Source organism: Phytophthora cinnamomi (genome assembly GCF_018691715.1).
Source record: "Phytophthora cinnamomi strain GKB4 chromosome Unknown Contig131, whole genome shotgun sequence".
NCBI lineage: Eukaryota > Oomycota > Peronosporomycetes > Peronosporales > Peronosporaceae > Phytophthora > Phytophthora cinnamomi.
Genome location: NW_027151064.1, coordinates 491,502 through 514,399, shown reverse-complemented (window position 1 = coordinate 514,399; position 22,898 = coordinate 491,502). Strand labels below are relative to the sequence as shown.

The 22,898-nt window shown below is 53.2% G+C and overlaps 7 protein-coding genes across 7 annotated transcripts; 4 read left to right on the top strand and 3 right to left on the bottom strand.

Moving 5' to 3' along the window:
* Positions 1–241: 241 nt before the first annotated feature.
* IUM83_17674 (GrxB family glutaredoxin) lies at positions 242–1,003 on the top strand (the record flags this gene model as incomplete). Its single annotated transcript, XM_067942636.1, has 1 exon — positions 242–1,003. The coding sequence occupies one exon, from the start codon at positions 242–244 to the stop codon at positions 1,001–1,003; it is 762 nt and encodes a 253-aa protein (XP_067779990.1).
* Positions 1,004–1,193: 190 nt separating this feature from the next.
* IUM83_17673 (mannan endo-1) lies at positions 1,194–2,611 on the bottom strand (the record flags this gene model as incomplete). The annotated part of the gene is made up of 5 exons (XM_067942635.1): positions 1,194–1,673; positions 1,737–1,865; positions 1,935–2,044; positions 2,116–2,380; positions 2,456–2,611. The coding sequence occupies 5 exons, from the start codon at positions 2,609–2,611 to the stop codon at positions 1,194–1,196; spliced, it is 1,140 nt and encodes a 379-aa protein (XP_067779957.1).
* An 8,717-nt stretch (positions 2,612–11,328) lies between these two features.
* IUM83_17672 (uncharacterized protein) lies at positions 11,329–12,669 on the top strand (the record flags this gene model as incomplete). Its single annotated transcript, XM_067942634.1, has 3 exons — positions 11,329–12,006; positions 12,074–12,543; positions 12,639–12,669. 3 exons carry the CDS (start codon positions 11,329–11,331, stop codon positions 12,667–12,669), a joined length of 1,179 nt encoding a protein of 392 aa, XP_067779958.1.
* A 426-nt stretch (positions 12,670–13,095) lies between these two features.
* Positions 13,096–13,464, bottom strand: IUM83_17671 (putative secreted RxLR effector protein; the record flags this gene model as incomplete). Its single annotated transcript, XM_067942633.1, has 1 exon — positions 13,096–13,464. The coding sequence occupies one exon, from the start codon at positions 13,462–13,464 to the stop codon at positions 13,096–13,098; it is 369 nt and encodes a 122-aa protein (XP_067779987.1).
* A 2,956-nt stretch (positions 13,465–16,420) lies between these two features.
* Positions 16,421–18,235, bottom strand: IUM83_17670 (mannan endo-1; the record flags this gene model as incomplete). The annotated part of the gene is made up of 4 exons (XM_067942632.1): positions 16,421–17,353; positions 17,434–17,669; positions 17,746–18,010; positions 18,077–18,235. 4 exons carry the CDS (start codon positions 18,233–18,235, stop codon positions 16,421–16,423), a joined length of 1,593 nt encoding a protein of 530 aa, XP_067779988.1.
* A 1,154-nt stretch (positions 18,236–19,389) lies between these two features.
* Positions 19,390–19,791, top strand: IUM83_17669 (uncharacterized protein; the record flags this gene model as incomplete). Its single annotated transcript, XM_067942631.1, has 1 exon — positions 19,390–19,791. One exon carries the CDS (start codon positions 19,390–19,392, stop codon positions 19,789–19,791), a length of 402 nt encoding a protein of 133 aa, XP_067779933.1.
* Positions 19,792–21,899: 2,108 nt separating this feature from the next.
* Positions 21,900–22,415, top strand: IUM83_17668 (Molybdopterin synthase catalytic subunit; the record flags this gene model as incomplete). Its single annotated transcript, XM_067942630.1, has 1 exon — positions 21,900–22,415. The coding sequence occupies one exon, from the start codon at positions 21,900–21,902 to the stop codon at positions 22,413–22,415; it is 516 nt and encodes a 171-aa protein (XP_067779932.1).
* Between the last annotated feature and the right edge of the window lie 483 nt (positions 22,416–22,898).

Below are 22,898 nucleotides of genomic sequence, written 5' to 3'. Positions count from 1 at the left end.
TGAGACTGCCAACGAGTGAACCAATGCGCTTCAACTTGCACAGCTCAATTTCGCGATAACTATCGTTTCTTTCAAAACTACCCTACCATCCGCACCCCACATTTACAACACACCTAGTAATTACAAGCCTGCATCTTCCCTATAAATGCAAATACCAGCTTCTCTCGTGTAAATACCGCGTGGACGCGTCTCGGCCGCTAGTCATCCACTCCCCGGATTCTTCGGAAGTGAGACCTTCGTCATGTCGGACTTGTCCAAGCTGGCCGCCACCTTCGCCGTGGGCTCGGCCGTGGGGGCCGCGGCCGCCGTGCTGGCCCTGCGTCAGCCGCGCAACCTCAAGGCCCTGCCCAAGCTCTACGTGTACGACCACTGTCCATTCTGCGTGCGCGCGCGCATGATCTTCGGCTTCAAGAAGGTGCCGCACGAGCTGGTGTTCCTGGCCAACCACGACGAGGCCACCCCCATCGGCCTCGTGGGCTCCAAGCAGGCCCCGATCCTGCAGCTGGCCGACGGCCACGCCTTCCCGGAGAGCATGGACATCGTCCAGTACGTGGACGAGCACTTCGGTGGCCCGGCCGTGCTGGCCCCGGCCGCCAACCGGCCCGAGATCAAACAGTGGATCAAGGACACGGCCGACGTGTTCCGGCTGCTGTACCACCCGCGCTTCCACGCGGCCCCCTTCGCCGAGTTCGCCATGCTCGAGAGTCGTGAGTACTACCGCGTCAAGAAGGAGAAGACCATTGGCCCGTTCGACGAGGCGCTGGCCAAGACGCCCGAGTTGGTGGAGCAGGCCAACACGTTCCTGGAACAACTGGCCCCCATGTTCCACTCCAGCCACTCGGTGAACGAGCAGCTCAGCTACGACGACATCGACCTGTTCGGCCGCCTGCGCGGCCTCACGCTCGTGCGCGACCTGGAATGGCCGCCCAAGCTCCGTGAGTACATCGACTACATGTCCGAGAAGTCGGACATCCCGCTGCTGGACAACATGGCCGTGTACTAAACGGGCGGGCCACGCGGTGATGTGGAGTAGCAGTGATGCGGCCCGAGGCAGTGACGGACAATTCCGTGTTAAGGAAGTACAGTCGCTAGTTTGCTACGAAATACTGTGGGGTTCACCTTGCTTTCGTGTTCATTTGCAGTGGATAAGCCCGTGTTTTCGGTTTTCTGAGTTGAAGAAGTGGGGGTTGGTTCTACGCAGAGCTACGGCGTGTTTTGAACTTCTTGGCGGCGGGCACAATGGCGCTCTTGAAGATCGCGTCCGTGTCGTAGATGGTGTAGTCGCCGCGGTAGGTCTTGAGCGACTCCAGGCCGAACTCCCAGTATTGCATGCTGGACCCGGCGGCGTACACAGCGTCGCTCCAAGCTTTGTACACGCTGGCGTTGTGGTTTTTCACGCCGTACTCCTCCATTACAACGGGCTTGCCGGCCTTCTTGCCCGAGGCGACGTGGTCGTTGATCCACTTCGTACCCCACGACACGTACTCGTTGGCGTTAACGTTCCAGCCGTCGGGGTACGTGTGGTATGCGCCGTAGTCGATGCTCTTGATCGCCAGGTTGGCGTCAAAATCGACACCGGACAGCCCGGAGTACAGGTAAACGCTGCTGTCCGTGTTGAAGAAGCCTTCACTTCCCGTAGCCACAAGATGGTTCGAGTCCAGACTCTTGATGTACTACAAGACCAGCTCGTGGTTAGTATCAGCGCCAAGGTGAAATGCAGCGCCAAAACAACTTACAGCGGACATTTCGGTCATCCAGGCGTTGATGGTTTTCGTCGTGCAAGACCCCGATTCAGGCAAGCCTCCTCCTGTACCGGCGCAGCGACATTCGTTGCACAGCTCCCATGTCATGATGGTGTCCTCTTTCTGCTCGTCACAAGGAAGTTTAAGCAACAAAACCAATTGGCGACGCTGCAGATGAGCATTCGGACACACCTTGTATCTTTTCACGAAGGTGGCGATGTATTTCTTGTATGCAGCCTTGACTTTTTTGTTGGTGTAGAAGTCATCGTGATACTTGCCTCCGAGCTGCTTCACATACACGTCTGGTTGGACAAGACAAGATAAGCCGACGAAACCCAGACGAAGGTAAATAAATGGCAGAGCTGGGCCTTACCCATGCCACCGTAGTCGGACCAATTGTTCACCAGCGGAACGACCAGTTTGACGCCTGCTGCCTTCGCTGCAGCAACAACCTTGTCAAAGTAGCCAAGACCGTTGTCCTTGGTGTTGATGGTAGGAGTGCCGTTTTCCCACAATTGGTAGACGATGTTGTAGGGGGCCGTGCCGACGGTGGTCAAGTCAGCGAAGCCCATGGTGCGGCAAACGGTGAGGTCGTTCGTAGCCATCGTCTTGAAAATGGTGGCCAGGTTCGCTTCGCTCTACACCACCAAGAATGTCAATGTCCCCGTCAAAGTTTTCTCCGCGGGGTTTTCAACGCGAACTACTGAACCTACCCAGTTGATCTCGGAAGCCCAGTACGCGTTGGTACCGAAGACGTTGAACGGCTTACCATCGACCTCAAACGCGGTTCCAGACGTCTTCACGAAGCCGGCATTCGCCACTTGGGCAGCGAGCGACCCCAAGACCACTGCGCTGGTAAAAACTTTCATCTTTACGCCGCGTGTCGTCTTGACAAATGGAAGGTGGTGTTCTTCTTGTTGAGCCAGGGGTGAGGCACAGTTCGTGGATTCACGACAATCGCATATCGTTTCAGGGAATTCATACAATTCCTGGGATTGTGATGTAAAGTCTATCCATCAGAGTTCGCTTACTGGTAGCCAGCCCAACGACAAGTCTAAATACCTCCCAGTTAATCATCTTCATTCGTCTTCTCTATCCCATCAGGAGCGTCTTCAACTGCTGTTTGTATTGCTTAAATGATGTCGGGCGCTAGCCTACAAATACCTCTGCTTTCAGCGCTTCAAAAAAGTGTACCCAGAACGCCTTCACCACCTCCGCCACCGAGTGATGAGGACGTGTGCCAGCTGAGCTTGCGGATTCCGGCTGAGTGAAGGCGTACGCGTTCGAGGAGGCATCTCCCAGGTCTTCCGAACTGGAAAACGACGCACTGCTGCCGTCGGACGAATTTGTGTGGTGAAGGCTCGGTCCTGTGGCGGTGGACGTTGGGGTCTTGTTTTCCGAGGTAGCGGTGACGCCTTGTGTGCTCACCACCAGTATGCAAGTTGCTGCTACGAAAAAGCGGCCCGGGTGCATCATTTACAAGAACTTGAGGCAGCAGTCTCGTGTGGTTTTGAGAGCAAATTCCACAATGAGCTGAGCTGGGAAGGAAGGAGAGTTCTGCACGGCCACGATTGGGAAGGCGGGCGGGCTCTCCAGTCTCGATTTAAGCGCTCGGAGTTATCCAAGAGTATAAAAATTCAATTGCATGAATCCGTTTGCCGGACTGTATGCGGATATGTAGCAGGATTCACTTGACTCCGGAATCCGGAGTCCGACGCTGTAGCAGTGCTGCAGTAGCACAGGTTGGAACTCTCAGCTGGAAATAATAATAATAATAATTGTTATTATTATTACGAATGGGTTGGATTTGCAATATAATTATGGGTGTGTTATTTACGACCCCGAAACATAATTGATTTAATATTACGCCCGAAAAATCATACATACCCGGAAACTTGAACGCACTGTGCACGAACTTGTATATCGGTGGATGCATGCAAAACAGTTTCTCCTGGATCTAGGAGGAATTATAGTCGCCTTCTTGCGTCCGCTTGTTTGAAAGACTCGCGCCTCCCCCGCGCCGCGCCGGTTTCTTCGGGAGTAATTTCGGGCGCGCGAACACGTGTCAAGGCATATCAAGTATCCAAGACCAGCCAATTTCGATTCGACTAATGTCGGACGGCTCGGTCGTGCCACAACGACCTATAGGAGCGGCTGCACGCGGCGGTCTCTCCTCGAAGAGATAGCTCTTGAGCAATGACGACTGCTTCCAGCGGTAGATGAAGTCTTCCTCGAACAAGCTGGTAGCTCGGGGGCCCCACAAGCGCAGTAGATCCTCTTCGTTATACTTCTCATGAACACAACCGGAACACTTTGCCGACCCCACACCGACGTCGTAGCCGTCTGCCACCACGTACTGCATGGGCATGATGTGATATGGTTGACCAAAATCCTCTGTCTCAACCCATCACGCGACTACCCGCGACCCCCATCTACCCGAAATCAGATTTTCTGATGGCGAACATACTTTAGCTGGCTAGCGATCCCAGTTTCGCTCTCCGATCCCAGTTTGGACTTTGGCGCGTTTAGCATGCGCAATGGCGCTGCAGGAATGACTCAGTGGTATGGTGGTATTCTGGAAGAGTGCGTGGTGTGTGGAATCTATGTGCAACAACCTAGATCCCAGAATTCGCTGGTGATCCCAGCGTTGGCGGATGTGACGAAAGGCGTGCACACTTGTGTTACTGGAATCGAAACCGTGGTGTACTGTTTTGTGAGGAGTGCGAAGCATGTGCCTAGTGTCTGCTGACACCCTCGCCTCCCAGTACGGTGTGACGAACCCAGTAAGGGCTCCGCTGATCCCAATGTTCGGCTATGGCTTTGGAGTTGGTAACTGAGGTACCAAGAATGTGCGCTCGGTTTATTGATAGCGGAACCATGAAACTGGGATACGTTAGAAGTGCAAGCAGTGAGGTGAATGTCTACTATCAATTTCGGGTTCCTGTATACCACGGTGAGCTAGGTATGTCTTCTCGGATCCCTGTGCGGACTCTGGAATCCCAGCTCTCGCTGACAGTTCGGGTATGGCTCCTCGGATCCCTGACTCGCTGCAAGCTTCAGTACGGTTCCTCGGATCTTAGCATCAGCCATGCTGATCTGGGATCCATTACACCATATACAGGCCCACGCCGAGAACTGGGATCCCAGATCCTTCACTCAACAATGGGATCAACCATACCGATCTGGAATCGGCCAAGCCATACTCAACTTCGCATCGAGCGCTGGGATCCCAGAATCGTCCCCAGTATCACGTGGTGACCCCGGTGTCGTGGCTTGCATCCCAGCGTCGACACTCAGATCCCGATGTGTGATGCGGGTCTGGATATATCATGGCGGATCCCAGTTTGAACTGGTTGATCCCAGTGCCAAGTGCCCGATTCCAGTGTGGTTGCCCAGACCTCAGGCCGATGTTAACTGCATAATCAGAGTTCGATTTCCTCCAAGGACGTGAGAGAGTGCTGCGGATTCCAAAAGGGCTCAAGCGGCACAAGGACCAAGCGCGCGCCGGTGTAAATACCTACCGACTTCCCTGGCTTGCAGTGGATAACTGCGTATAAGAGCAGCCAATGACATTGCAGTATTAGGGCCAGCTGTCGCCTCGGCATATAAGTTCCGCTATAATCATTTAGATACATGTTTACCGGTTTGGTACAAGTATTGTGATTCTGACTGCCACTGGAGGTAGAGCTGGAGCTCGTTAAGTGGGTCAACGGCCTCCGAAAGGAAGGCGTGCCCATTTCGAGTCTAACACTGACGCTAGAGGCCTAGGCAGTAGCAGAGGATTATGATGTGGAGGGTTTTGGAGGGTCGTGGTCTTGGTCGCACGCCTTCAAAGCCCGACACAAGTATCCATGAGAGCTAGGACCCGTGCTAGATCGACTCGGACGACGACGTTGGAGACGTCGAGTAGGCTAGATGCTAATAATATTTCAAACCGACCCTCATTCGGTATGTATACCGGTAACCGAAAAAGGCAAAGTTTTTTTTTGCCTGGTACATTGTGCCGGTAAGTGGGGTGTCCACTACAAGCCAGGGAAGTCGGTACTCCAAATAAATTCAAGTTCGTCAATTAATCTGTTTTCGGATTTCTTTTCGTTATTGGCTTGGTTGGCGTGCGCCCCACTCATCGGTTGACTGGCTTCGGTTGGACTGCTGGTGGTGCTTCATATTCGGGTCGAAGGTGATCGGCTCTAAGTTTTCAGGCAGCGTGACGCCTCGTGATAGTGGTTTGCGAACGTTGCTGGGAAATCTGTGTGGTTTGGATCCCAGGATAGTGGTTCCTGGATCCGGGTTTTAATTCGCCCAAGTCGGTGTGGTGCGCGGTTGCCCCCAGAGTCCACGCAGAACTCTGGGATCGGCAGACTCACCCCGAGGCAATTTTTCTCTGGCTCCTTTGGATCAAGGAGCGAGTGGATATCCAGCTGGCGGTTCTCAGTCTGAACCGCCCGGAAGAAGTGGAGCGACTGGAGCGACTCAAAGCCGGAGTCGCTGGGAAAGTGGAGGCTGTTAAAACCCGAGTCCAGGGTCTGAGAAGAAGGTAACAAGAAGTGTTTTGTGGAGAGTGATGCTTATATATTCAAGAAAACCCCGGGGGCATTTCGGATTCGAGTGGACACGTGTAAACAGGGATCTACTGGGTCAGGGCCATGCTTCGCTCAAATGGATTTGGAGATTTCTGGGGTCAAGCAGCAGCTAGTGTGGCAGACCCACGTCTGGACCCACAGCGTAGCTCCCGTCAAGAACCACCCAAGGGATTACAAGCGAGAGACCCCCCTCCTGACGCAGTCCGAGCGTCGAGTGATTCTGGAACCGCGCACTCGTGTTCTGGAATCCCTGGGATTTCAACCTTGGATTCTGGGATCTGAGTTTGCGATTTCTGTAAGGCGCGTCACCACAATGAACTGATCGTTGTTTTGTGATATTTCGACTCGATCTTGTTGCTCTTGATGAACATCGCCGGCAAGCCGTGTACAGGGTAGCGTGTTTGTAGTCCGAGTGATTCTTCGCCTTCAATCCTCTACTCGCCGCAGCAATCACTTCCGCAGCCAACGTCTTGTCCAAGAATCAGTAGAAGCGATAGTCAGTGTACGTGTGGCACTGCGACGATTCCGAGCATAGAGCAGGGGTGAGGGCTTTTCCTTCTCTTTCTCCATCTTCTGCCCGGTTCCTCTCTGTCAGTATTAAAAAATGTAAAACTAGAAAACGTGGATAATCAGACATAGTCTGCAATATACATCATGACTTGGAAAAATATTGCTGTCATGGTGCGGCAATTTGTGTAAACAGAAAACCCATTTGATTGGACGAATGGATTTGTCAAGAATACAAGGGGATATTTTAACCTTACGATACACTTCTTGGCCTCCTGCGGTTCTGTGAAATCCCAAGCAATTTTCAAGAATATACAGAACTTGTTAATATAATGAATCCCCAATGTGTTCCTTCTCCAAATAACTTACCGTTTAGCTATGCGCTGACCCACGTGCTCCAGCGCAATTTCCCCGTAGTCCTTGTCTCTCAGGAAAGACGTCATCCACCCTGGGTTAATCTTCTACATGAATTCGATTATCCCTGCAGTTGACATAATCTAATCAATTTTACAATCAATACCGAGAACAAAATTAACTTTCAGACTTACTGCTCCATCCCGGCGGGTGTCTCTCATGTAAGTTAAAAGGTTAGAAACGTCAGGAGGGTTTTTCCTCTGCATGTTTCGTTCATCCGTGGACGGTCCCGCGCACAAAGGCGAGATCGCGCACCGCCACATCGACTCCAACATTGTCTACTAAATCTGTCCGTCTGTGCTTTTTTTTCGGCCGCTTCATATTTCCGGTCGAACCAACACTGTATTAAGAGACAAACTTCCCGAAGCGCTGAGGCGTCCAAAAATCAACTATCGGATTAGCTACTGGATTGGCACAACATCCTCTTCACATTGAGGTACGGCACGGCCCGGCATTTTGACACCACGGGAGCCAAGTACATTTCCATCTCTAGCATGACTGATCGCGATGGTGAAAGTGGAGCAATACAAGCAAGATATAGAGCTGGCAAAAGCAGCGTTAGCCGTGAAGAAAGCACTCGTGCAGGCTGAGCGTGGCAAAATGAAAGCGAAGTTGGACGAAAAGAGAGCTCTCGAGCAGGCGGAGCGCGACCGAGCAAAGGCGAAGCTGGCGAAGGAGAATGCGCGCAAGAAAACAGCGTGAGACATATAGAAGGGGGACTTCGACTATGTGGCAGTCCGACAAGAAACTGACCAAGAGACGAAGGACAGGCATCGTCGCTTGGGTCGATATTTACAACTTGATTTTTAAGAGCAAGTGACCGGGAATATGATACAATCGCCGTTAGGTACCGTTTTTCTTGAATTTTGTATGAATCCGAAGTGACCGGAAATATGTAAATCACGGATAGTGCCTCTCGCTTGCGCTTGGCGCCCAGATCTAAGTGGCGATTAACCCTTTCACTACCGGAGATTTTGGTAGGTCCGTTGTGGACCTATAATTGAGCCAACCGGTGTAGAGTGAAGTAGGGAGAGTGGCCAACCAGATAGATAGAATTGAGCACGTCAGGCACCACAACGAAACTCACGGTACTTCGGGACCATTTGCAAATCCGAATTCAAGCTTCAGAGAGCAAGCATGGTGAACCCCGACGAGGAAAGCGCACGAATATGCCGCTTTTGCGGCGGATCTCCCTGCGAATGGGACCTATACGGCGCAGAGATCATATCCAGCAGACTGAGCACCAGCAAGCGAAGACGTCGAATTCCGCGCCACTTGACAAGGGCCCTCTTCCAGCTCTATCACTACAAGAAGCACGGGTGTTTGTCGAGGCATGGCGTTATTCGATTTCCACTTTCCATTGAGAGGTGTCTGGCAAGCGTTAGTAAAGCAATAATTATTGCAAATATGCGGCTATGGCTGTGACTGTTACCTACTCGTCTGAAATCATCTCAAGCTCATCGAGCGGTGCTATGATTTTTTTCAGGCGCGGGTGTACGCCAGCATCTCCGGCGGCAGCAGAACAAACAGCATCCAGTCCTTCGCGGACGCTGAGAGAAGTTGACGTGAACGCGTGCTGATGGTGGAAATTAGTGAAGCATGTGATGTGGAAACCCCTGTTGCAGCCCGTGGAGCCGTATCGGGACTTTTGCGCAGCCCACGAAGAGTACACAAATAGCAGACCAGTTTCCCCTTTGAATCTCTCCTCGAGTTTGGTGTGATTGCGTGCACACTGTTGTCGGCACCCACGAATTCTTGCAGCGACTCTCTTGGCGGCGGCAAGCGCCATCCGAATTCTCTGGGCTGATGTCATTTGCTCTGTAACACGGCGCTTGAATTCCCGAAGCGTGACGCGGCTACTAGCAGTGACAGCGACCTTTTTGTAGAGCGAGAACGCGTTGATTAGTGCCATGCCCATGGCCCAGGTGAGGACTTTCCTTGCGTCGAATTGGATTAGTACGTCGAAGTTGATCGACGCTGTCTATGCCGTTCATGAACAGGTTGTAGGCGACAATGACGGCTGGCACTTGAAACGTTTTTCTATGCATCTTCTGCTCACCTGTCCACCGTCTAATTGGTGCTAGTCCGTGGCACAAACGAACAGCTTCGTCTGGATTTTGCGTATGGACACGCTGTGACGGCGTGCCGACAAGGTCATTTGTATAAAACATGGCCATCTTTCTGTCTTTGAAGACAACGCATCCGGCATTCGCAGCAATGCTCATGGGCGGTACGTATTCGAATCGTAAGTGCACTGGTAGTCGTTGTTGTGCTTTTGGTGAGTCTTCTGTTGCTTTCCCCAGTCTGAAGGAACGGCAACAGCGGCGATTCAGCTTCCAAGTTCCTCGTTCAGCACTATCGATCCGCTGTTTTGCTGCGTCAAGCATGACAGCATTCCATTTTCCCTGAAGGGAAACCCGAACGGTACCAAGCGTGCGCATCTCCCCATCCGTAAATGCCAGTAGAGACTTTGCGAGAATGTGCCTCGTGTAAACGTTGTCGCTCACCAGTAGCCGGTGATTGTTTGGAGCCTGGTCCACCTTCGTCAGATGACCGCACATGGCGACCCAGAGCGTGCTAGGAGCCTGTCCAAAACCGTTGCCGCCACTTCGTGTTCTATACAGCGGTGAACATAGGTCTGGGAAAACCTCAACTTAGCGCTCTGCGGGGGTGGCAGTCAGCTTGTTACCAGACCAATTATCCCAGATAGAGTAAGCGTACAAGCATTCCCAACCAACTACAGGGTAAAACCGGACTCCATACTTGTTGGGCTTCGAGGGTAAGTGCAACTTAGCAGCTGATCGAGCTTTTGTTCGTACTGTGTTCTCATCTAAGCTGATGGCACCAACAGGGACAGCAATCGAGGCAAAAGTTTTCTGGATTTCGGCCACGAGCAGTCTGCTATGCCACAAGAGGTCAGTAGCGTGGCGGTCCGTTGATGCACTTCTCGGTGGATGAATGTGAAGCCTTCCGCGAATACTTTGGTAGCGGTTGCGAGACATTGTTGCTGCCTCATTTTGTTGCCCGAGAAACAGCTTCGTCGACCAAAATTCAGCAAGCTCTGTTAGCGGAGAAATACTGGTAGCGATCTCCACTCCAAGAAAAGCATCAAGTTTAATAGCAGTCATCACGTCCCTTTCTTTTTCGCGAAGTTTCTCGTTGGTCCAGCCCCGCAAGGAAGTCCGGAAATCCTGCGTGAAAAACAGCGAGAATAGTCCGACCTCTTGGCGTTCTTTGAAAGCAGCAGCAATCTCTCTCACGCACTATGTGCAAGCCGCTCTCCGCTATAAGCTCGTCTACATATGCATTCCCAACACGTCGAGCTGTTGATGCTTGGCCCGGCAACGACTCCTCCTCTGATTCTTCGCCAGAATCAACCCCCACTTCCTCGTTTTCAAGATAGCCCACGTCTTGGTCAAACGCCTCAGCGTCCTCGTCGTCGAATTCCCAGCTACTCAAGACGTCGTCAGCTTCGTTTAACAGCTCGGTGATTTCCATTTGTGTCTTGGCGCGCTTTGGTAGAGTGGCTAGACGCACGCCACTGGCTCGAAACACTTCTCCCAACTAATGTGGGATTTACGGTACTCGTGATCGTTCAGTCTCTTGTGGGTCCACAGCGAACCTGTACGCGCTCGTCACATGGGTTAGTCGTCACCACAAGCGATAATTAGCCAATTAAAGAGAGTGAAGGATCGTTTACGGGTCCATCGCGGACCTCTAAGGGTCCTCTCTTTCTGGTTGTGAAAGGGTTAAGGGCGTGTTTTGCTACGAGCCATTCAATAATTTTGTAGGCAATTGGCTCAAAAATCCCTAATGAGGCAGTTTAATTGGTTAATAATTTGACAGCCAAAGTCCATAGTAATTGTAAAGTACCACTCCGATTGCTGGATTTTTGTGTTACATGTACCGGATTTTTTTGTCGTTGTCTGGGCGTACCAGGAATTGTACCTAGTACGGTATCGTGTGTGCTACACCATATTCTTTTGCTGTACTTAGCTGTATAACTGGTTACGCGAACACCTACTGTACACGTATTAATATCGGATCATCATCACGCTATAATACTGTGGCTCGTTGTCCCCATGTCAAACGCTGAGGAGATGTCTAACTCGGAGATGTCGAGCTTTCTCCAGCTCGTGGACTCCGATAGCCTGGACGCCATCCTCAACTGCGATGAGATCGCACCCAGCGTCCAAGTTACTACTTCGCAACTCCACCAGGCGATGCTGAGTCCAGCCCCCTTACCTGAGCCTGACTTTGGGGTGTCGCCGAGCGACGACCACGAGAATGACGAGGTATTTCAAGCTGCCTTGGAGTTGCTGGACGAAGCCTACGACACTGCTAGCGAGCGTGGACATCAACTCAACCAGCCACCCAAATTTTCAGCAGAAGGCAAAGACGCGTCCTGCACCGTTGAGTTTGAAGCAGGCAGCAGCCTTGGCAAGGCAGCAAATGCAACGACCAAGGGACAACGCCGAATTTCCACCAAGCAGCACATTGACCAGCTGCGAGACACAGTCAACGAGCTCACGAGTCAGCTGCACTCGCTTGAGTCGGGTTTTACTCGAGCGCAAATAGTTGAAAGTGGTGACCGGTCTGCCGACTCGCGAGGCTCGGTGTGGCAACATATTGCCACTCGGCAGCTAGAACGCCGTCTGGAGGCGGAGAAGGACAACGCGAGGTTACGCACCATGCTAGATATACAGGTTCAGGAGGCCAAAAGCCTCAGGCGCCTTCTCAAGCGCCGCAAGAAAATCGAGGTACGAGATTGTTGGAGGGCTCCATAAACACCATCGACCATACTAACGTTGTCCGTGTCGCGAGCAGATGATGGAGAAAATGCTGGGTCTCAAGAGACAAAAGCTGCCAGTTATCGACAAAAATGGCGATAAAGATGGCGCCAGCTTTGCTATTCTGAAAGAAATGCTGCGAAATACCGACGAAGCCTATATCGACATCGATCGTGAGTTCGCAAGCAAAGCGATGGATCAAGTGCCTTGTCCTGGAAAAACGCGGGAGGAGAATCGGTGTGCGATGAATGATGTCTTCTTGGAGATCATGGAGAAGCAGTTAGTTCCCTTTACCGTCAAAAGGACTGAAAGGGCCGTTTGGGACGCACTCGGACAAGTCGGGATGCAAACGCTGCAATGTGTCAAGGACATCGACGCTCAAGTTGATTTCTACGCTCAAAACAGGCAAGAAACCGATGACACTTTGATGATCAGCTACGTGGCGGCTACAGCAGGCTTTAGAGGTTCCGAGAGTCGGACCATTCGCATTAGAAAGGTGATGCGCAAGTATGTCGAAGAAAATCGGACAGTGTTTATTTGCCGGATGCAAACACAGTCTGAAGGAGTGAGACTCCCGTTGCGTTGCTGTATTCGAGTTGTAGTGGAGCAAGGCGTTGCAGTGGAGGGTCATGACGCAGGAGTAACGCTCATCAAAAGTCAGTACACCGTTTCTCGGCACGCTCCATCGGACGAGAACTTTCAATCGTATGCCAATGTGGATATGGCAATCGCTGTGTGGGAAGAAACTATCTATCGGGTATCGACAGACATCGAGAACATCCTGCTGGATGAAGCTACGCAATCACACTGACGAGGGAAAATGCACCAGTAGGCTCCTTTGTAGAGTCTTCTTTGCAGCGCTCCAAATCCGCTGCTTAAGTTGAAAGATCTACAGCTCCAACAAGCAGTAAATTTGGTTACCTCGATTTCACGAGACTCAAAACAATTGTGCTCTAACAACTGAAATTGCATCATACAAGCAATCGCAACTGCAGCGTAAATCTTGGATGAGTTTAACAGGATAGTCCTTGGTTTGGGCTATTCAGCTACAGTAATTTATCAGTGGATATGAGCGAAATACTTCCTGATATACACAAACATCTTGGTGAACAGCACCGGATCCTTAATGAAGTTCTTCAGTGCTTGGGCCCAAGACGCAGTCGCAACGGATCGTTCCTCTGAATCGCCAGCATCTGGCTGAGTGATCTCCAGCACGGCGGGTGATCCTTCCGAAGCTGCTGGATCATCGTTCAGCATCACGATCATCTGAGCAGAACGGCTGCCGGCCTTCAGGTCGATGATCCCGACCCGGAGGTTGCGTGAAGTGTCTGGAGTCTCTTCATTCGTGGCTTCGGCGTTGGCGAAAACAGTGGCAAAGCTTGCGATCAGAGCGATCATCGTCAGCAACAACGTAAGGCTGAAACGCATGGTGCTTGGTCTAGGAAGTAAATGCGCGATGTGGGTGTGAGTAGCGACGGCGAATTGCAAAATGGAACTGGAAGGCAGTCTTCCTCCGGATGAGACCCTGGTCCAGGCTGCGGCAGGACCTCCCTGTTGGGATAGCACGAAGGGCTTTGCACCTGATCCGAGAACGCCAGCATGCAGAATGACTTACGTGTACATACTGTAATACCATGACTGCACATCGCGACGGTTGCGATCAGAACAGCAAGGGAGCATAAAGGATTACTTACCGTAATAATCGGGTCCAGTGCGACAAACGGTTTGAGTGCGACACCGGCAGACGTATTGGTGACAACCCCTCCCCTCCTAAAAAAATATTAAGAAAAAAGACTTGAAAAAAAACTTGCGTTTAACGTCTATTGATCGTTATCTTCCTCCTCGTCAGTGATGGTCATCTCTGGCAGTGGTTTTAGAGGCCTCAGCACCCTGTACACGAGCATCATCAGCAAAATGTTAAAAAACGAGTATCGAGCATGACTTCCGAGAGGCCGCACCTTCAGCTTCGTCTTGTTATTGTTCTTCGGCCTCTTCTTCATTTTCTTTTGTGACTGCGATGGCGCGAGGGAGGTACCGCAACCAACCGTGCGGGACGGACGTCATCCGAGCGAACTCTTTGAAAAACCTTACGAGGTTTTTTGCTTCACTTGATTATGACGGGAAACTGGGCCCGATTATTACGGTAAGTTAATCCGTATGACACGGACCGTATCTCACCAGGTCCGGCATGACGCGGCACTCATCAGTCAAGTCTGCGATTTTGGCTCGTCGGTTGTTCGTTGCGGTGGGGGGATACAGTACGTAGGAACAATTGCGTGAAATAGGCGCCACCTCTCACTACTGTTTCAGAAGTCTAAGCTCCTATCTAGCGGTAATAAGCATTTGCTTGTTCCTAGCCTTCATGTCCAGTCTTATTGCCTCGAGTCGAGCAAGAAACTCTTTCGGGTTTTTGAGCGCAACCTTCAGCGCCTGAAGCACCGACATTGGTGGCGCCGCTCTGCCCTCATTCTCGGTTGGACTACTGGCGTCCAGTTGAGTGAAATCGCAGGTGGCGGAACTGTCAGAGCTTGCAGAAGTCGACGAGCTCGAGTCCTCGTTGGCTGAGGCATTGACTTGCTTGGTGGCGAACTGCTCAATCTGAGCAGTAGAGCTGGAAATCGTTTGCGGCACTGGGTCAAAGTGGCAACCGCAACCTCACCACTGCTCGAGCAATTGTCGCCAGCAGAATATGGTCGAGCCTCATTATTCAGTCTCCTGTGACTACCGGTACCGGTAGCTGTTATTTCTTGGTCAAGCAACGTTTGCGGAGTGAACTGGATGAAAAGACCTCACCTCCCTCCTGTGGCGAAGCCGTTTGCGCATCAAAAGAGAAGCGTGCAGCATAATGTTTGGATAACAAAAAAATAACTGGCGGCTCCGGTGGCCCCGGAGCTCAAACGAAATGATGCGTTTGTTTACACTTTCACTGCGCTACACAATCACGAGGAATGGGATGCACGATACCCGCTCGAGAGATACAATTAAAAAAATGTTTTCTGTGGAAACCAAAGGAAACTTTTCATGCATTGGGTCATAATGCTCTGCGATAAAAAAAACAGCTCACACCTACGAACCGCCTAAGCTCGACGACGACGAACAGAGCACTTGTCTGACACAGCGGTTAACGCTGTTGCTGCGCTAGTTGAGGTTGCAGTCGTTGAGCCCGTGGTCGATGTCGATTCGTCGGACGTCCTACTACCTGAAGTCTCCGCCGCAGACGTTGACGTTGATCCTTCGCTAGATGTGGTGGAAGTCACATCGGTAGGAGCAGATGATTCCGATTTAGTGTTCGACGCTGCCATTGTCGTAGGAGATCCAGTCGTCGTTGTGTCAACCAACTCGCTCGCATCCCCCGCAACGCTCGTAGTTGAGGTCGCGATCGAGGCCGAGCTCGTGGATGATTTAGAGAGTGCTGCAAACTCTTCGGCAGCAGGGGCGATGACAGTAGTGAACAACTCGTCCGTGTCGTAAATGGTATAGCCGTCGTCCGCTGTACTCAGAGGGCTCACGCCAAACTGCCTGTACTGCATATTGGAAGCCGCAGCGTATACCGCGTCACTCCACGCCTGGTAAATGGAAGCGTTGAGCGTTTTCACGCCATACTCCTCCATCACGACAGGTTTACCGGCAGACACTCCTGATGACGCGTGGTCTTTAATCCACTGCACACCCCACGATTGGTACTCGCTTTCGTCAACTCCCCACGAATCTGGATAAGCATGGTAAGTGCCGTAGTCGATGCTGTCGATGGCCAAGTTGGCGTCAAAATCAACGCCAGACGGACCAGAGTAGAGATACACGCTACTATCCGTGTTCATGAAGCCCTCACTCCCCGTTGCCACGAGATGATTCGAGTCCAAACTCTTGATATACTGTAGGAAATGACAAATCCCGCGGTCGACGCCTCGATTGAGAGTGAAGCCAGGATGCCAATGAAAATACCAGCGTGAGCGAGCACCTTCATGCTGCTGTCACTTCGACTTCGGATGAAGCTGGAAAATCGGTGAATGCCAGAGTTGCTATGCGTGAAATCTGTCGACGCGAAAGACCATTGAGCCTATGTCTCCGAGCCAGGCAGTTGATCGGATCGGAGCCTTGGCTCGAGCTTCTCGGATCCGTAAAGGAGAAATTCATCTAGTGCGGGACTTCCTGTTCAACAGCTGAGTAGCTTATAATCCCACGAACGACGCGTTTAGTGCTGGTCGCGCATGATGCTGATAGATGAATTTCCTCGAGCAAATATTCAGGGCTCCATGTTGCACCGAAAGCTCTTCTGCCGTTAACTACGCATTCCGAGGTGTGGAATTACACTTACAACGCAGACACACTATCATGCTTCTGAAACAATCAAAACTTCCCGAACGTGACGTGTAGTACGGGGACTCTAAGCGCGACGGCGACGAACGGCGCACTTGTCATCCGACGGAGCGGTCGTGGAGGCAGTCGGGGCGTCCGTGGTGGTTTGGGTGGGCGAGTCCGATCCAGCCGTCGATTGCTCGGCCGAAGCCTCCGTGCTGTAAGCCGTGGGCGTGGTGGTAGTGTCCGATGAAGCATCCGAGCTGGAAACTGTCGGCGTGGTCGACTCCGACGAGGCATCCGTGCCGGAAGCTGGCGTGTCCGAGCCCGCAGCAGAGTTAGTGGCCGAGTCCACAGTGGAGTACGTAGTGGTGGTGCCCGAGCCCGTAGTCGAGTCAACGGGCGAATCCGTGGTCGATGTTTGGGTGGTGGAATCCGCAGACGCGTCAGTCGCGCTGGACGCGATGTCAGCCTCGCCAGCAACGCTGGAGGCCGCGGCAGGGGCAGTCGTCGTGGTGCTGGCGGACGAACTCGAGTTCGAGGTGGACACACCGCTGAGCGAAGCGAACTTGGCGGCAGCAGTGGTGATGGCCGTGGAGAACAGGGAGTCCTTGTCGTAGATCGTGTAGCCGTCATCCGTCGTGCTGAGCGACTTGATCCCGAACTGCCAGTACTGCATGTTGGACTTGGAGGTGTACACCTGGTTGCTCCAGGACAGGTACGAGGCCGAGTCGAGCGCCTTGATGCCGTACTCCTCCAGCACGACAGGCTTGCCCGCCTTCTTACCAGAAGCCACGTGGTCGTCGATCCACTGCACGCCCCACGACTCCGCCTTGGCGGTATCCACGCCCCACGAGTCCGGGTAGGCGTGGTAGGCACCGTAGTCGATGCTATCAATGGCCAGGTTGGCGTCGAAGTCAACTCCCGAGGGGCCAGAGTACAAGTACACGCTGCTATCGGTGTTCATGAAGCCCTCGCTACCCGACGCCACAAGGTGGTTCTTGTCCAGCGACTTGATGTACTGCAGAAGCACAAACACACCAAAGTCAGACGAACAGTTCAACAATGCACTGTTCACCAGCAGAACAATTTCGAACGCACCGCAGACATCTCCGTCATCCAGTCCGTGAGCGTCGCGCGAGTGCAGTTGCCCGACTCCTTGAGCGTTCCGGAGCCGGCGCAGCGGCACTCGTTGCAGAGCTCCCAGGCCATGATGGTCTCCTCGTCGGCGTAGCGAGTCACGAACGTCTTGACGAAGTTCTTGTACGCCGCCTTGATCTTCTCATTCGTGTAGAAGTCGTCGTGGTAGGTGCCACCGAGCTGCTGGACGTACACGTCTACAAGCATCAACAAAACAACAACATCCAGTTAACAAGTTGTCCACCTTCAGCCGTCTCATCGCGGGGGACCCACCCATGCCGCCGTAGTCGGACCAGTTGTTCACAAAGGGCACGACCAGCTTGACGCCGGCGGCCTTGGCGGCCGCGACCACCAAGTCGAAGTAGCCGAGGCCGTTGTCGCCCGTGTTGACGGTGGCCTTGCCGTTCTCCCACAACTGGTACACGATGTTGTACGGCGCGTTGCCAGCTTCCTTCAGGTCAGCGAAGCCCCACGTGCGGCACACGGTCAGGTCGCTGTCGGCCATAGTGTTGAAGATGGTGGCTAGGTCCGTCTTGCTCTGCACAGCAACAACCGTCAACAACCAGCCTTCTCCTATATGCATCAATAACAACAACGGGCTTACCCAAGTGATCTCCGACGCCCAGTACGCGTTGGTGCCGAAGATGTAGAACGGTTTGCCATTCAGCTCGAAGTTGGTGCCCGACGTCGTCACGTAGCCGGCGGTCGCGGTGTGCGCGGCCAGCGACGCCAGCAGCGCTGTAGCGGTGGTGAAGACCTTCATGGCGAGTCGATTCCTGGGAAATCTGCAAGTGGGTCACGAGATGGCAGGTGAAGGTGCAGCGGAGACCATGGTCGAGTCGAGCATGGCGTAGAGGATGTCCCTGCTTCGGAACCGGCTGGCGGTGCACCTGCCATCGGCCATGTAGCTCCAGCATGCATAGAGACAATTCACGCAGAGACCAGAGATGTCTGCAGTATGGCGGATGCTGCGCGATGGGATCGAACCGCACAAGTTTATCACAATACGCAGGACAAGCGCGCAGAGGGTGGAAAAGCGTGTCGATTTGCCCGATCAGCCCAGCCGTATTCGCGCTCCCGGCTGGCAGATGCACGCGCTCAAGCTCAGCATGGCAGGAACCTCTCCGCGCAGCAAAATTTTCATGATTCACCGCCAGCGAGAACGGGGAGTTGTTGAGTTACAGTATGCATTTTGTTGGCGGATGAAGGCAACGCGTCGCCCAGGGCAACAAGCCCACGGCTGTCGCGAACGAAGCGAACGATCGCTGCGGCTGGCCCCGCAGCGAGGTACTTCGAAGTACATTGAAGGCTGGCGTTCAGGACGAGTGGGTGAGCGGTAAGCCTTGACGTCGCGGTCCACACCGCCGACAATGCACTGATCGACCTCGCTTGTCAAGCTCGAGAAACCATCGGCGTCAACGTTGCTGCTGCTCTTGGTCGGCCCCTACAAGGACAAGCAGATAGGGTACATATTGGTGGTCGGGTGCGGTATGCTCGTCACGAGGGGCGTGGTGCAGCAGACTCTGAAGCGGTCACAGCCCCGAGACATGCCGGGGCTGCACCGCGGATGGGTCTCCAATAGTGACATTCGGAGACCACAGAGCGTCTCAAACGAAGCAAATGGAGCTTGTCGTGTTGAGCTTCACGGCGGCATGCATGGAGCGCTCGAGCGAAGGTCTTTGCGACACGGATGCGGCGGTGCCAGCATAGACAGACCCAGGGGCACGACTGGCGCCAGCATTCGATTCAGTCAACGTTATTCCTCGCGGAGCTCACGTCGCTAGGTCGAATTCATTCATGGGCATCAACCAGCAGCTCTCCCCGCGCGCAGTTGCCACCGCAGTCGCAAAGCCCCATAAAGAAGGAGATGGATCCCGTCGAGCAGTTCGCAGCCACTACCTCCGCCAGCGGCAGGCGATGCGAGCCCCGTTGCTCCCTGTGAGCGGCATGGCCATGGCCAAAGGCAGCGAGACCGCCTACGCCATGCTGCAGGGTGCAGCCAACCCACAGTCGAGACCTCAGCGCAAACAGATTCGGAAGCTGCGCTCGACGGACAATCTGCCGCCCGAAGCCGCCGCTCTTAAGCGCCGCATCTGGGAATCGCACCCCGGGTCCGTGTTCAAATTTCACCTCGGCAAGCTGAAGCGCGTGGTCACCCCTCCCGTGGAAATCCCTGCGCCACTCTCGGACCCGACGCTGCTGAGTCACATGGTCTCCGGCAAGACCATCCCCGTGACGAGGCACATGTGGCAGCAACAGCGCGACTTACTCAAGACGAAGCGCCTGCCGAGCAGCATCCGGGAGGGCATCGCGTACTAGCGACGGCGAACATCGTCGATCGTGTCGTCGAGGCCACTTTGATGTAGAGTGCGTGAAAACTAACTAAATATGAGCGAGACACGATTTTTCACAGCAGTAGCATTGCAACTCGCTGGCAGAGGATGCATTAACATAGCAATACGTTGTGTACAGTAGCCCTGTAAGGCTGGCAACCTTGCAGACGACCAAAGAACGATGCACATCTTTCGTCCACAGGCATTTCGCGCAAAAACGTTACACACGCCAACTCAGACCTGAACCTGAACTTCAGGCAGGGCTGCAGTCTGCAATTGACACCAACTAAGCTAGAAAGTGGAAAGAGGAGTAGCAGTATAAGCTGGATAAACTCAACTAAAAATGGTGGCGTAGCTCTGCTAAGCTTGAAATGGTTCTGCTAGGTTTATCGCACGAGCGTTCAACAACACTTCTATTGATGGCCGACTGCCTGCCACTGGCAGAGACATACGTGGCAAAAAACTAGATATCCCCCCAGAATACGACTACAAATGAACCATGGCACAGTTTAAATAATCATGGAATAAATGTATTTCCTGACAGGCAACTCCACGTAGGGCAAGTGTAAACGGATAACCAAAGGACTGCCAGGAACTACACGAAGATCGATTTGAGATGGCAGACCGCTCGCTCAATTACAATGCTCGTATCGACTGAAACGTGCTCTAGTCGGATGAAACGTAGGCTCGACGGTATTGTCAATCAGGTCCATTTTTTCATGGCCTCTCCAGGCTGGAGACTCCAGCACGCGGTGTGTGCAGCTCAGATCTGTCTATAAGCACTGCTGCCGGTTGGGTAAAAGGAGAGTGGAAGTCATCTCGATTGGCGCATGATGGCACGTAAATTGCTATGGATAAAAGCTCCAGAAAACTGCAAATACCAGGACACAGGCTACCTACGACCCACGGTCTGTGGACACTGGACCCGAATCTTGTGTCGAAAGCGTTTTCGACGCAGCAGGAACAGGCGGGAAGGCAAACTTCAACTTCGACCGACTTCATGGATGATGGATCGTAGCAAACTGGAAATTTGAAGCGATTAGGATACGTGTACTTCTGCTTTTGAGATACAACAAGCAGATTCATATAGACCAAACGTACTCATTCGTTTTCGTCGTCATCTAGAATGGGCGGTCACCCGCGAACGTAGACAACGAAGCATGCATTGCAAGATGCAAACGAACAGAATATGCCTTCTTTCACCGCAAAATATTTGTGTAGGGAGGTTCAACTCCCAGCTAAGTGTTGGCGCACAACTACATGTAAAACCTTCAGGGCGACGATGCCTAATAACACGCGATGCAAGTTGCAGGTGGACGGCGTGCTCCCCCGCATAAAACGATAATATTGATTTTAGTATGCTATACTCAACTCCATATAGGTTCTTTTTTCTTTGCTGGATACGCCATCTGGTGGCCAACTGGGATGAGCTGGGTACCCTGTACCTCCATATGGTGGCATCTGGCTCTCTGAGACCATACTTTATTCTAGTACGGGTTCCGTTTTCTCGACTGTACCACCGCCATACAAAATCCAGGTGTACCAACCGGCGGTCTCAGCACCACAGAAACGCCGAGGCTTGAAGTCCAAGCTCTTTGAATCCGCCCGTGCAGCAATGCAGGGCCTCCACTTGGCGTCACGTGGAGGCGCCAAGTTCGCGCCAACGTCTCCAGCTCACCAGCGGGTGTGCGGCACGAACCTCGTGCGTCAGAATGCCCGCAACTCAGGGAGCGCTGGGGCAAGTGAGCATGCACACCGGTCGCACACGCTCACCTAGACAATTCGTGACATAAGTGAGACGTGTAACCTGTGAAAACCCATACTGTACCACAAAAGACTTCTCCCGTATCCGGACACCATATAACGCAAGGTATAAATATTTGTAACCTACCTCGCATACCAACTATCACTTATTATCCGGATACTTGATCAGCATTTGTGAGCCGGGAATCGGTGCGACAGAGACCGCGTCGCCGAGACTCACTTCTGCACCACGCGCGCCGACTTGCGCTCTTCAGAGCAGGCTTCATTCCGCATTTTGCCTCGAAGAGCGCAAGTCTCCTCAAAAGAAAACACGCTACGTATTCCACCACCATGGCCATCGCCAAGTCCCTTTTCCGCAAGCCCGTGGTCGACGCCGAGGTGCCCAAACACAAGGGCCTCGCGCTGTTGGGCTTCGGCCGCCACCACAAGGCGCTCGATGTGACGGTGGAGAATCCTCCGTCCTCGCGCCGCGTCACGCGCAAACACAAGCGCAGCTACGCTGGCCACCAGCCGCAGCAACAGCAGCAGCTTGAGTGCAGCTGCAGCTGCGGCGCGGTCTACGACCAGTGCCTCAATGACGCCATGACGCTCAAGGAGCGTCTGCACCGCGACAACTCCAAGCCGGCCACGCGCTTCCGCCTCGCGGTCATGAAGCGCGTGGTTGTGCCACCCGTGTCGATCCCCAAGTCCATCGCCGAGCACCGCGGCAGCAAGGACTTCGTGGGGGGCCACCGCGTGCCCTTCACGCGCTGCATGTGGGAGACGGAGAAGATGCGCCAGCAGCTCGTGCTGCGTCGGCTCTACATGCTCCCGATGCTGCGCGAGGACGCCTGCATCGAGGCTTGAGCGGCCACTAGCGGCACAACCACCACTATTTTTCCAGATACTCTACCTTGTAAATACCCATCGTCAAATACAAACAAAGCAATTCACTACACCAAAATCCGATATTCGAGTTTGTCTTGTCTGTCATTGCATCCATGTTCGTCGGCGATGGATATGATACGTCCGTCGTGTGGGGGCTGTACCAACGCCCAGCTGGAGGTTTTAGGTGCCTCACCAGATCATCTGGCAGATGAGCACACCCGAGTTGCCTTTGTCGTGTCGGTGTCGGTTCGTGCGCATATCCTCTGCTTGGTGCGGCCGCGCGGCGCTCTCACGTTCAAGGTCAGCATGGACACGCGTGCCCACCTTGCACTTACCGGTAGCCTCAAGTTGCCCCTGTACGTGTTGGCACTGGTGGATACGACTCCACTACAAGCTGTAGGTAGTGCGTGTACATGCAACGCTGTCGCGCAGCTCGGTCAGCTGCCACGGTAGAGTACATGT